The 12,637-nt window shown below is 34.8% G+C and overlaps 1 protein-coding gene across 5 annotated transcripts in view; it reads right to left on the minus strand.

Annotated features, from left to right (window-relative positions):
• Window positions 1-6,609: 6,609 nt before the first annotated feature.
• The window catches only part of LOC106466159 (oxysterol-binding protein-related protein 3-like), a 104,085-nt gene continuing 98,057 nt past the window's right edge, over window positions 6,610-12,637 (minus strand). For all 5 annotated transcript variants that reach the window (XM_022394120.1, XM_022394121.1, XM_022394117.1 and 2 more), the window contains exon 24: window positions 6,610-10,633. In XM_022394120.1, the coding sequence (XP_022249828.1) occupies window positions 10,519-10,633 (115 nt within the window). In that variant the 3' untranslated portion in view covers window positions 6,610-10,518. The remainder of the gene's footprint in view (window positions 10,634-12,637) is intronic.

Genomic DNA, 12,637 nt, shown 5'->3' on the forward strand with positions numbered 1-12,637 from the left:
CAAAAGACTAGGACAACGCCACTTCACCCACAGTCTGATGGGATGGTAGAAAAGTACAATTGGACACTGGGACAGGAATTGGCAAAGTTTTGTAATAGCTGCCAAAATGACTGGGATGTCTTAATCCCTCTACTGTTGATGGCCTATAGAACAGCAGAGCATGAAGCCACTAGATACACTCCAGCCAAGCTGATGTTTGGTCGGTAACTTTGGTTGGCAGTGGACCTGATAATAGGGTGCCCACCTTACGAATAGTTGCCTGAAAATGTGTCAGAGTTTGTGAAAGTGTTATCTAAAAGGATGGATGATATTCATCATCAAGTGCGTTGAAACTTGAAAACGTCTGCTGATTCCATGAAGCTATGTTATGATAAGAGATCAACTGAAGTCAGCTTTGTACCAGGAGACAAGGTGTGGTTGTATAATCCCAGGAAGACCAAAGGGAAGTCTCCTAAGTTGTCTTCTTCATAGGAAGGCCCATATGACATAGTGGATCGTCTCTCGGATGTGACTTTCTGAATAAAATGTGGTCGACGAGGTAAGCCAAAGGTGGCGCATGCCAACAGGCTTTGGCATTATCACAGTCCAGAATATTTCACTTGGAACGAAATGAACAACAGAACAAATGACACTGTTGAAGACGTGTCACCTGAAAAAGCCACCATTGAAGAAGAAACTCTACCCGGTTTTGAGAAGGAAAACAGTGAAGCCGTTAATGAAGTTACTACCACTGATGTGACTGTTACTGATAATGGGACATTTCCTGATGGAGCAGATGAATCCCACGTAAAGCGAAAGCCAATAAGACGGAGACCAGTATGAAAGAAGAAACGTTCTGTAAAATTAAGAGACTTTGTTATATTTTAATTTTGTGTTTGTAAATTCTGTACATTTAATTAAGTTATTGTTAATTATCTATTGGTTTAATATAAGGGCAGTGTTACGACACGTGACGCTGGGAGCATGTGTGACTGAGTTTCTCGAATTATCGGGGAAGCTCGAGTGTGATTGAGAGATGCCTCTTTGTTAGTATATACGCCTGGCAGAGAAAACCCGGGGTATTAATGTATGATAAAGCGAACAGTAGTCACGGTGAGTTCGGGTAATTTACGATTCTGTTTCGAGCTAGTGTATGTTTTGCACTCCTAGAGAGTAAAATTATCGAGATTGTGAATCGCTGTGATTTATAGCTTGTATTATAAAAGTTGTTAAATTTAAAGTGCCGAGAAACGTACTGATTGTGGAATTACTATGTACTAAAAGTTTGTATCGAGAAAGAAGAAACTGGTTTAATCAAGAAGGGACTTGTATCGCTGAAGTTCCTCTGGAAGAAATTCTACCAGAAATTAATAAACAAACAGATACGTAACACTATCATTCGTAATCGTGATGCTGATCACTATGCCACGACCGGTTGGTTCGGAATATGGTCTGTTAATGTAAAAATTGAATAATGCACTTTAACGCGTAAGTTCACTTTCAAAACCTTGCTATTCATGTGTAGGAACAAAATGTGGAACTATTTCTACCTTAAATATATAATTAATAATGATAATAACTTGAACTTAACTATGCTCTGTATTAAAAGTCAGGTTACAGTCAGTATTGTTGAGTATCATAATCTCTTTCCAGCTACTTAACTTAATACTTCATCAGAGCCACACTTCTAAGTCTTATTTAATCTTTAAATCCTGCACTCAGTCAGCGCTGTTTATTGGTTTCACGAGTGCAGACTTGCTATAGACTATTTGTCGTTCCCAAAACTGGTGGTGTGATATGATCGAATATTTGAATTGTTTTTCTACTGTGGTGTTGTGATTTGTGAATGAAAATTATATCTGCACGTTATTTTAAACAACATCAGAGTACCATGAGTTAAACATATATGCAACTAGCGACGCAAGAAACTACAAAAGAAATTGTCAAAATATTTGTAAAGGATGACGACGTTTCGATATACCTTCTAATAATGAATGACCGCTCGAAACGCCATCTGTGGGAAACAAATGTTTTGCAGATTTACAATACATTTATTTCATGATCAACTAAATACAAATAAATAATTAAAAACATTTATAAGCAAGCTAGAAATAATTAATAAAATGGTTGGCCCTGTGATACTACTATGGATTTCGGAGCTTGCGAGCCTTACGCAGATGAGAAAATAGTGAAGCTTTCCATCCTTGTCTACTGTCTTTATGTTCCCATATTTTTTTTCTAGAAATGTCTGTGGGAAATCTACACACTTTGAGGCCCTTTTCATGGCGATTAGAATAGCCCCATGTAGCGCAACATACCATACCTAGTTAATAATTAGGCAATAACACAACTTGGGGAAAAGCCATGCAATACAACGGTGCAGTTAGCTGTTGCGTACAGTACTATATTGTTACTTATTTGCTTGTTTGTTAATTTCCGGTATAAATTCTTTCCCAGAAACTTCAGCGATACAAGTCCCTTTTTGATTAAAACTAGTTTATTCTTTCTCGATACATCTTTGTAATACACAGAATTTCCACAGTAACTTTAAACTTAACAACCTTTATAACACACGCTATAAATCATAGTGATTCACACACTTTACTTAATGTGCTTACTGTTTGCTTGACTCAATTATCTATCACTTCAATATCCATCTATATCTCTTCAATCAATCCTTCTCGATCTATCTCTTCAATCGCGCTGGTGTTTCTCGCCAGGCTTATATACTAAAAAAGAGGGCACCTCGAACAAACTAGAATCGCCAGGAACATTCATGATCCTTCGAGAAACTTCAGTGAGCATGCTCCCAGTGTGGCGTGACTTCCACTGTTTTACCAATATGGACAATTGGAGGGAAGATGGCTCCATGAACCACTGGTCGCTACTCTCAGTATAAAGGGACTCTAAGATCAAGTTACTTTATGAAAGTAGGTCTAGTTCGCAATGAACTAGTAACTTCAATAATGTCTGAATAAAGTATATTTGATATAAATACTAGTAAGACGGCCAGTGAGAAATGATTGAGTTATTAATATGAAGCATTCAGTGACTTAATTGCTAGTGAGAAACTGGTTCAGTGTAAGAAAAGTTTTTTGATGTTAGTGTTCAGGAAGTAAATTAATAGTTCATATATGTAGTCTTCTGATGATTTATTTCTATTTATAATCCATACACTTCACTTATAATCAGGCAGCATAAAAAAAAGTTTCCCTAGCCAAAATACAGTGGCAACATGTGACACTTGTAGTATTTACCTCATACCCTTTACACCAATTTGCAATTTCATCTTCCTATGTCATACCGTCTGTGGGATATGATATGCTAAACTTTCTTTATAACCAACTGTACATTTTAGATCTATGAATTTTAAGAAATTCACGAAAAAACAACGAAAAAAATAAAACATAGAAAGTAAAAGAAAAGTATGTAAAGGCTGTATTATCCCAACGACTGGGTAATCTTTGAGCTACATTCCAAACAGATTGATAGCATTCGGATATTTCATTCCTAACTTAATGAAATAACCATTAGTAGCTCCAGCATTCCAACGGCTGGAGCATTTTTTCACTCCTGTGAAAAGTTTTAATCATATTTGATACAAACTTTAAAAACAAATGATTAACTTTTGATGAATGTAGCTCAAAGGTCAATCACTTACTTCATGATGGTAGCAAATAAAGATTTTTATAAAACAAAACTCAAGAACTTGAGCTAGGAATGGGATTTTGGCACCTATAACTTCATTTTGAAGATGAGGTTTTTGGAATATATTTGAGATTGGTTACTGCAGAAGTGAAAAACATCGTCGTGCGGGTGCTGCACTTTCCAGAAGTGTAGAAAAAATCGGATAAGATAGTTTCTTTTTATAAATTCTAATACGAAATATTTAAGAAGATTTAATTTCTTTTTAGTTTTACTTCAATAATGTATGTGTTGGTATAAACCAGAGATTGTTATACAAATTACAAAAATCACAGTTTCCAATGATTTGGAATTATTTATTTGTTTTAGAGCAAAGCCACAGCGGGCTATCTGCTGTGTTCACTGTGGACAATTTGGATTTGAAATATTTACCCATACTCATCAAAAACAAAAAATCATAGCTTTTATAAATTGGTTAAAATCAGTGTAAGGGAAATAACATGTAGTCAATGTTTTTGGTTAGGTGACCTCTAATGGGATTTAATGAAGGTCATTTGTCTGAGTCACTGACCTTGTACACACTCACAGAGAAGGCTGAATAGGTTATATTAAAACAGTTTTGTCCTTCCGCACAAATTTCCATTACAAAAGGTTTTGTTGTAAAACTATCACATCCAAAGCACACAAATCTTCCTTCAGGTTCTTCATACTCCATCTAACATACAAAGACAATGGCTTCGCATCACCTGTTTCAACAGTCCAATTTGCACAGAAATCCATGGCGACTTAAATGGTGTATCGTTGTATAGAAAGCGTGCACACCCATTTCATTCTCCAGCTGCTTCAGGTATTGGTATGTCGTTGTATAGAATAGCGTGCACATCCATTTCATTCTCCAGCTGCTTCAGGTATTGGTATGTCGTTGTATAGAATAGCGTGCACATCCATTTCATTCTCCAGCTGCTTCAGGTATTGGTATGTCGTTGTATAGAATAGCGTGCACACCCATTTCATTCTCTTCAAGTATGCAACAGTTGAACAGGAGGTATGATGGCTGAAAACATTTTCTGAGTGAACCCATATTCTTTTGGCCTCGTTTCTGTACAAAGTTAGTATTCCTGTGAGTGGTTAGGATGCTCGACTAGCAATCTGAGGGTCGCGGGTTCGAATCCCTGTCACACCAAACATGCTTGCCCTTTCAGCCGTGGGGGCGTTATAATGTGACTATCAATCCCACTATTCGTTGGTAAAAGAGTAGCCCAAGAGTTGGCGGTGGGTGGTGATGACTAGCTGCCTTCCCTCTAGTTTTACACTGTTAAATTAGAGACGGCTAGTGCAGATAGCCCTCGTGTAGCTTTGTGCGAAATTCAAAACAATTCCTGTGAGATAATAGGAGTTACTAATATTGGTCTGATAGTATGCAGGATTCACCTTGACCTTTGATGACTCACGTGATCCCTAACTTGCCCCTGGCATTGTACCCAGTGATGCTCATGAATCCCTTCAAAAATGTTTTGCAATAGGCTATTCAACACCTTTAGATTTTTTTATGCCCACTGCCCAGTAGAAAATGGCATGAGACTTATTCCAATTATCTTTCCTGGATATGTGACTTGTGTACACATCACTTGTGTCACTTCTCCATACTGTTGCCTGGAGCACGATAACTGCTTTTGCAACTTACCTTTGTGTTCATGGATTCTCACCTGTTACAAGATGCTGTATTTTGTTTACTACAGCTAGGATGCGACTTGTTATAGGTCTCTTTCCGGATGGTTCTGCCTCCCCAAGCTGATCCATATTCCTTTGTTTTCCAATACCAGAAGCACAAGAGATATCCCCATCTTGGAAATTCTAAATATCCTGATCTATACACATCTTTATGATCTTAGTGTAGGAATATTTTGTGTCATAAAAGGCTATCACATACATACATACATACCCTTCCCAAAAGCGATCAATTTTTGGTTGCATCATACTACTTACAAATGCCAAACAACGTAAAAATTTAGTTCCACTGCAACTTTATATCAGCCACGTATGTCACGTGACTTGCTGAGTTGCATATTCATAACAGTTTTAATAAAACATACTCAACTATCTGTAAAAAATTACAACACATTTTTTTTGGATTCTCTAATTTTTTATGCTTTTGGTATATTTTTTATTATTCGTATTATTAAAAAATGCAAAATCGAATTGAAACGATTAATGTAACAATCTGAAGCTTATATTTTATCCTTGAAAAACAACAACAACAAAAATTACTAATCCCTTGTGCATTTGAGTGGTATAATTATTAGGAAAGCTTATTACAATAAAGTTTGAACATAGTACTGTTAATAACACATGACACCTTGATGTTACAAAATAACACACACACATCACATCTTGGTTTTGGTTGTAATTTAAATAGATTTTATTCGGCAAGTTACTATACACATCTTCTACTTTTCTGTTTTGCATCTCATTGGCTGATAAGAAGAACAGACAAAGAGTAAGTGTTTAAATGAATCACTTCATAGAGCTTGTAAACATGATTATACCACAACTTCTTAGGCCTACATGAGAGAGGATACACACAAAATTAGCTATTACTTGATATTCATATTTTTTATTTATCTGTTTTATGGAGTTTAAGGGTTTATCTAAAATCTGAAGAAGCACTAAAAGTGGTTTAACATAATTCAACTGTAGAACATAAAATAAGTTAACACTGTTTTTCATAAGGCAACAAAGCCCATACAAAAAAAAAATATATATATACATATATTAAAATCCAGAATCTACAATCACGAACGAAATCAACAAACTATTAAGTACACAAATTCACTGCAAACAAAACATTTGGCACTAAAAAGGCTATTACAAAAGCATATCCTATATTCTAATAGCTTACTTACAATTTTAAGTTGGGTGCATATGAATTAAGGAATGCCACTTATGTTTGGACATATTTCTAATCTACTTAGTTTTAGTGGCTTATTTTTTATACTTGTGGGATTTAGGTAAAATTCTTCTAGAGAGATTTATATACCATTAAATAATTTTCTTTAAATTTAATACAAACTCCAGAATGTTGAAGCTCAACGTACAGATTCCGATGTCCATTTAAGGCACCATAAACACCGGGGTCTAGCCAATTCATTAACACCATTATAACCTTTTAATATAGGCATTTACATAGGGACAAGTCCTCCTTTTCAACAATGGGGAAATGACCCCCTCACTTTTTTAAGACTGGGGAAATATCACCTCATTTTTTCAACAATAGGGGAAGGTCCCTCTCACATTACAGCAGTACTAAAACTATAATTTCTCGATAATTTACTTGTATAATCACTCATCGCTATAGCAGTCATAACATTTTTTTGTTACATATAATAACTCTCGTGCCCCACCACTTTTAAAATCAAATTCACACCTCTGCTTCACAACAAGGACAAGTTACGTTTTTTGACCAACCAATTCACCCTTTGAAGTTTCTCTGTACAAATATTACATAGTTAATTCAAAAAAATATAACATGTGTATAAGAACTGTATTTTTAAACCATACCAATCTCCTGGAAAGACAAAATGTATTAAATACCAAACACAGAATGTTTGAAATGCATTCTGAAAACACTGAACAGTTTTATGAAACGATTATTTCCAACTTGCCAGTTATCTGCAATTATTAAAAATGTGAAAGTGTTAGAGATATAACTTCTACACAAGTATTTGTACTTATGTAAAATAAAACAATTCCATTGACCTTAAATCCCCTTGCTAAAAGTTACAGTTTACTACTCTTACAGTGCCATCTGTTATTCTTTTCCCTATAGGAAAATGTTAGTACTATAGTCCTTAAAAGTTCCATACACAATTTTGATGCTTTCACTTCAGTGTAATAAAATGGTTCGTGTTCAAGGAGGACGGTGTAGATATGAAAAACAAATGAAATGATGTCAAGGATATAAAACAAGTTTCTATTCATAGTGTCTGGGCAAGTGTCATGAAAGAGTAACATGGGTTAGTGTGTGCAGGAACTGTGAATAGCAACTGTTAGTCTGTGTGTGTGCAGGAACTGTGAATAAGAACTGTGAGTCTGTTAGTGTGTGTGTGTGCAGAAATTGTGACTAACAAATGTGAGTCTGTTAGTGTGTGTGTGTGCAGGAATTGTGACTAACAAATGTGAGTTAGTTTGTGTGTGTGTGTGTGTGTGTGTGCAGGAATAGTGACTAACAACTGTGAGTTAGTTTGTGTGTGTGCAGGAACTGTGACTAACAACTGTGAGTCTGTTAATGTGTGTGCAGGAACTACCACGACCCTCTGTCTGTGACCTGTATCTTGGAATACATCTCCTTACTAGGCAAACACACAACTACCATGACCCTGTCTTTGACCTGTATCTTTGAATACATCTTCTTACTGGGCAAACACATAACTACCATGACCCTCTGTCTGTGACCTGTATCTTTGAATACATCTCCTTACTAGGCAAGCACAAAACTACCATGACCCTGTCTTTGACCTGTATCTTTGAATACATCTTCTTACTAGGCAAACGCACAACTACCATGACCCTGTCTGTGACCTGTATCTTGGAATACATCTTTTTACTAGGCAAACACACAACTACCATGACCCTCTGTCTGTTGACCTGTATCTTTGAATACGTCTTCTTACTAGGCAAACACACAACTACCATGACCCTCTGTCTGTGACCTGTATCTTTGAATATGTCTTCTTACTAGGCAAACACACAACTACCATGACCCTCTGTCTGTGACCTGTATCTTGGAATACATCTTCTTACTAGGTAAACACACAACTACCATGACCCTCTGTCTGTGACCTGTATCTTTGAATACATCTCCTTACTAGGCAAACACAAAACTACCATGACCCTGTCTTTGACCTGTATATTTGAATACATCTTCTTACTAGGCAAACACATAACTACAATGACCTATATTTTTTTACCATGGAAACATATATTTAACATACTTTTCCTTCAGATCAGTGTGTAAGAATTAACTTTCTCAGTATTCATAGATCATTAAGGAAAAACAACACCAAATGGAAGTAAAACCATTAAAAGTTACTGAAAATGGAATAATTGTAAACACTACACTTCATCACAAACATTTTACACCAGAGACAAAATAAAAACATTCCATTAAGTATAATATAGTCAGTTTTTCACTAAAATTAACAATGAGGTTGACAGCAACTCTTACGTAGAGGTAGTTTTTAAAATTCACTCCACTATCTTTACGATTGTTCCAAATGCAACATTTTTTGTAGTGTACACTGTAATAACTGCTTAAAACTGATAATTGGAGAAAAAAACATTTTTTTGCATTTCAGATCACATTCAAATAAAAGAAAATCCAGGTGAGTGTAACCGGAATTGTTCTGATAAAACTGGAAGCAAACATAGAAATAATTTAGACGGTGCATAGTGTGATAATTTTAGATAACGTGTTGAAGCAGTCCGAAACAGGTATAACAAGCTTTAAGCTTCAACTATGTCTATGTATATTTGGACATACATATTTATATATATATTACTTATCTATACCATTCTTAAACAAAACAAGCAGCAAATATAATTATTTTTGAAGCACCAAAAGCTTTTTTTTTGATATAACACTCACCAGTACTCTGAACTTTTTTATGCTACTTCATTACAGCACTATGCTCTACTTGTAATACAGACAACTGTGCTGAAGCTGGAGATGCTGGTGAAGCCAAACATATTAAACAACAGTTGTTAACAGCACAAATTTGTAGCTTCACAGTGTATTGCTATTTGAAGGACTAAAGTGTTTGGGGAAATAGAAAAATTTAGGTTAATATCTCAGCATAATGTCAGAAACATTTGTTTTTAACCCATTAAATTTGGGACAGTTAGCCCACAAACTTTTCAGAGAATCGAACTAAAGCAACAAGTTACAATTAGAAGTTAAAATGAACCAAAATTTTAAAACAGTGCTATTTGACTTTCTGTTTTAAAAAAAGTTCATACAAAAAAAATTTATTTGGGGATCTTTTTTTCAAAAAAGCTTCCTTTCTTCAGTGCTATAAGCAGGAACCCCATGTTTGATTTGTCGGGTCTTAAAAAAATCAACAATCCAGTAAAGAAAACAATAGAAGAAACGAGGTAAGTAAATAAAAAAAATACTTACTTACCTACTAAAATTGAATATTATCTACAACATTTTCTACAGAAGCAACTAGAAAAATGTTCTCTACGTACATAAAGAATAATTCTAGAAATCATGAAATAGTTTCAGACTGATTTCTAATCACACAATCACTAGTTGTGGAAAATAAGATTTAAAAAAAGCACCACATGAAATCACACAGAAACAATTTTTATAACATAATGATAAAAATCACTGATTTCTGAAATTTAAAATAATAAGTATCACTGATGTCTAGCATCCCATTTAATTAAACTAACAGACAACTTGTGTATAAATTAAAACATAGCTACAAATTGTCAGAAAAAACAAACTACAACACTTCACGTATATAGGTATATAATTAAACAAAAATTTCTTAAAATATTAATTTATTTTAAGCAATTGATTTACAAGAGCGAGGGCAGAGAGAGAACGGTGTTCTCTCTACATTTCTCTGTTATTTTTTATATTTTTTTTATCTTTATGGCAACCAAACCCTGAGCCATTTGTCTTAATCTTCAAATATTTGAACATTCTATATATCTATTTTCAGCAGTAAGATTTAAGTAGAGGTAAAATAGCAACAGTCAAGGTTTGTCTTAAACTTTAGTAAACAGCCATTTATTCTGTCGATGTATAAGGCCCAGGCTGAATGTACACAAGAAAAAAAAGTACTAACACAACTACTTCAAAAGTGAATAACTCTAAGCCTATTATTGTTACCACAGCTTTTCTGGAAAACTCATAATTGCAAACCCAGGTTTATTACGCAATTCCCAGTAGGAGTTATTGAATGTCCACTCTTCCTTCCTTTCTTCATCTTCATCTTTTCTACTGCACATGCAGAGAAAATTTAACATGAATATCTAAATAGTTCAATAGTGCTATTATTTTTCTACTATAAGCAAGATACCTATTTAAATTACAGGGTGGCTACTTGATGGGGTCTAGGGCAGGCTTTCTTGAAAAATGTTTTAAACAATGTAAGCTGGTTGATTCCTAAAATGTACTCAGGAAAAGAAAGGTAGTGAGCTACCCTATCCATCACCCCTATTCCCATGGGTCAGCCCCTGGGACGTTGTAACAAGCTTCATCCAATTATTTGTACTGGACAGACAGACCTTATCAACTTTTTCACAAATTTCTATAAACTACTTATGTACCTAGCTACTTACAGACCTATGACTTTGTTGGTTTAGAGTCCCTTATAACATGAATCATGTAGTCATAAAAACACAACCAATAACTGAGTCTCCTAATTACTACTCGAGTCTGATACGTACCTTCCATATAAAATAAGTGATTTCACCAATTTGTTTTTAGCTAGTTCTTTATAATGAGACAAAACCATAACATTATTCGATACAATGCAGTATGCAATCAATCAATATGTGGACCCCACTGGTAGTGACCATTTTGGTAAGCTAAAACAATGATATCAACTTGTGAAGAATTTTGACAAGTTTCAACCCAATTACCTTCAATGTGGCAGCACTTAAGATACTTTGTAAATTTATATTACTAAGACTTTGCTAAAATTTCTTGGAATCCCAGTTCTGAAAATTTTTCGATATGAAAACTAGGGTATTGTGATATTTTTTTGCTTTTGAAAAGTGAAATTAATATTGTTCGTTACAAAGATCATGTTCCATTTATCCATTGTTCACATCTCACTATTTATAAACATGTGAAGACTGTAAGGCCTCTTATGGTTGGTGAAACTAAACATTACCTTAAAGTATGAGCATTTGAATATATGGGTATATCTATAAAAAACTGGAAGAAAAGTTACAAATCCCCCCAACTCTTCTGTCTACTAACACAATACAGAAACAGGGCCAATTTTTCTCTCTAATGTCAAAAGCTAAGCATGATACAGAACTACTAGTAAAAGATACATTGTACATAAAAACCCTTACTTCCCTCTCTAAATAAAACATATTTTTCATCTGATTTAAATTTATTTTAATATAACTTATTTCATTTGCACCACACATAATGTTCATTTCCTCCTGTAATTCTTTTTTGTATTCAGTTTGTGTACTTAATATTTATTACAGATTATACTGTAGTTCTTATGTTTGTTTTGTACCTCTAGATTACTGAAGATTTTGAAACACCTACTAAATGCTTCATATAATTACTTTCACATTTTTTCAAAAATTAATGGAATACCAGAATACTTCTCGGACAACATGGAAACGATTGTCTCAGAACCTATTGAAAAATTGGACTAGAAAACATAAATCTTGACATCCGGTTTTTAACGGAATGCAAAACTCAATAACCCCAAAGTTTCTTCAGTTCAAACTTGCTAATAAAAACCTTCAAATCTCAATGGCATACCATAGCTGTCAAAAGTACTTACTTGATGAAGAACTTAGATGGAAACACCGACCCTAATATAATCCCTTATCCAAACTGAATTCATCTCTAACTGCACATTATGGCTGGATTTCAACCACCTTATGAACCTTATCAACCAAAATAATGAGAAGAAAATTGCACGAACACATACGGATTGTTGAATTAAGAAAACTTTAAAGCAATGGCAAGATTTCCCCTCACCAAGTCATCTTCAACTACAACTTCACTTTAATTGATGATCAGAAAACGGCACTAGCCAAAGGACTGAGTTTCTCCATACCCTCCTCAAAATGGCACTAGCCAAAGGACTGAGTTTTTCCATACCCTCCTCAATACGGTACTAGCCAAAGGACTGAGTTTCTCCATACCCTCCTCAAAACGGCACTAGCCAAAGGACTGAGTTTCTCCATACCCTCCTCAAAACGGCACTAGCCAAAGGACTGAGTTTCTCCATACCCTCCTCAAAACGGC

The sequence above is a fragment of the Limulus polyphemus genome, unplaced genomic scaffold (genome assembly GCF_000517525.1).
Source record: "Limulus polyphemus unplaced genomic scaffold, Limulus_polyphemus-2.1.2 Scaffold2171, whole genome shotgun sequence".
NCBI lineage: Eukaryota > Metazoa > Arthropoda > Merostomata > Xiphosura > Limulidae > Limulus > Limulus polyphemus.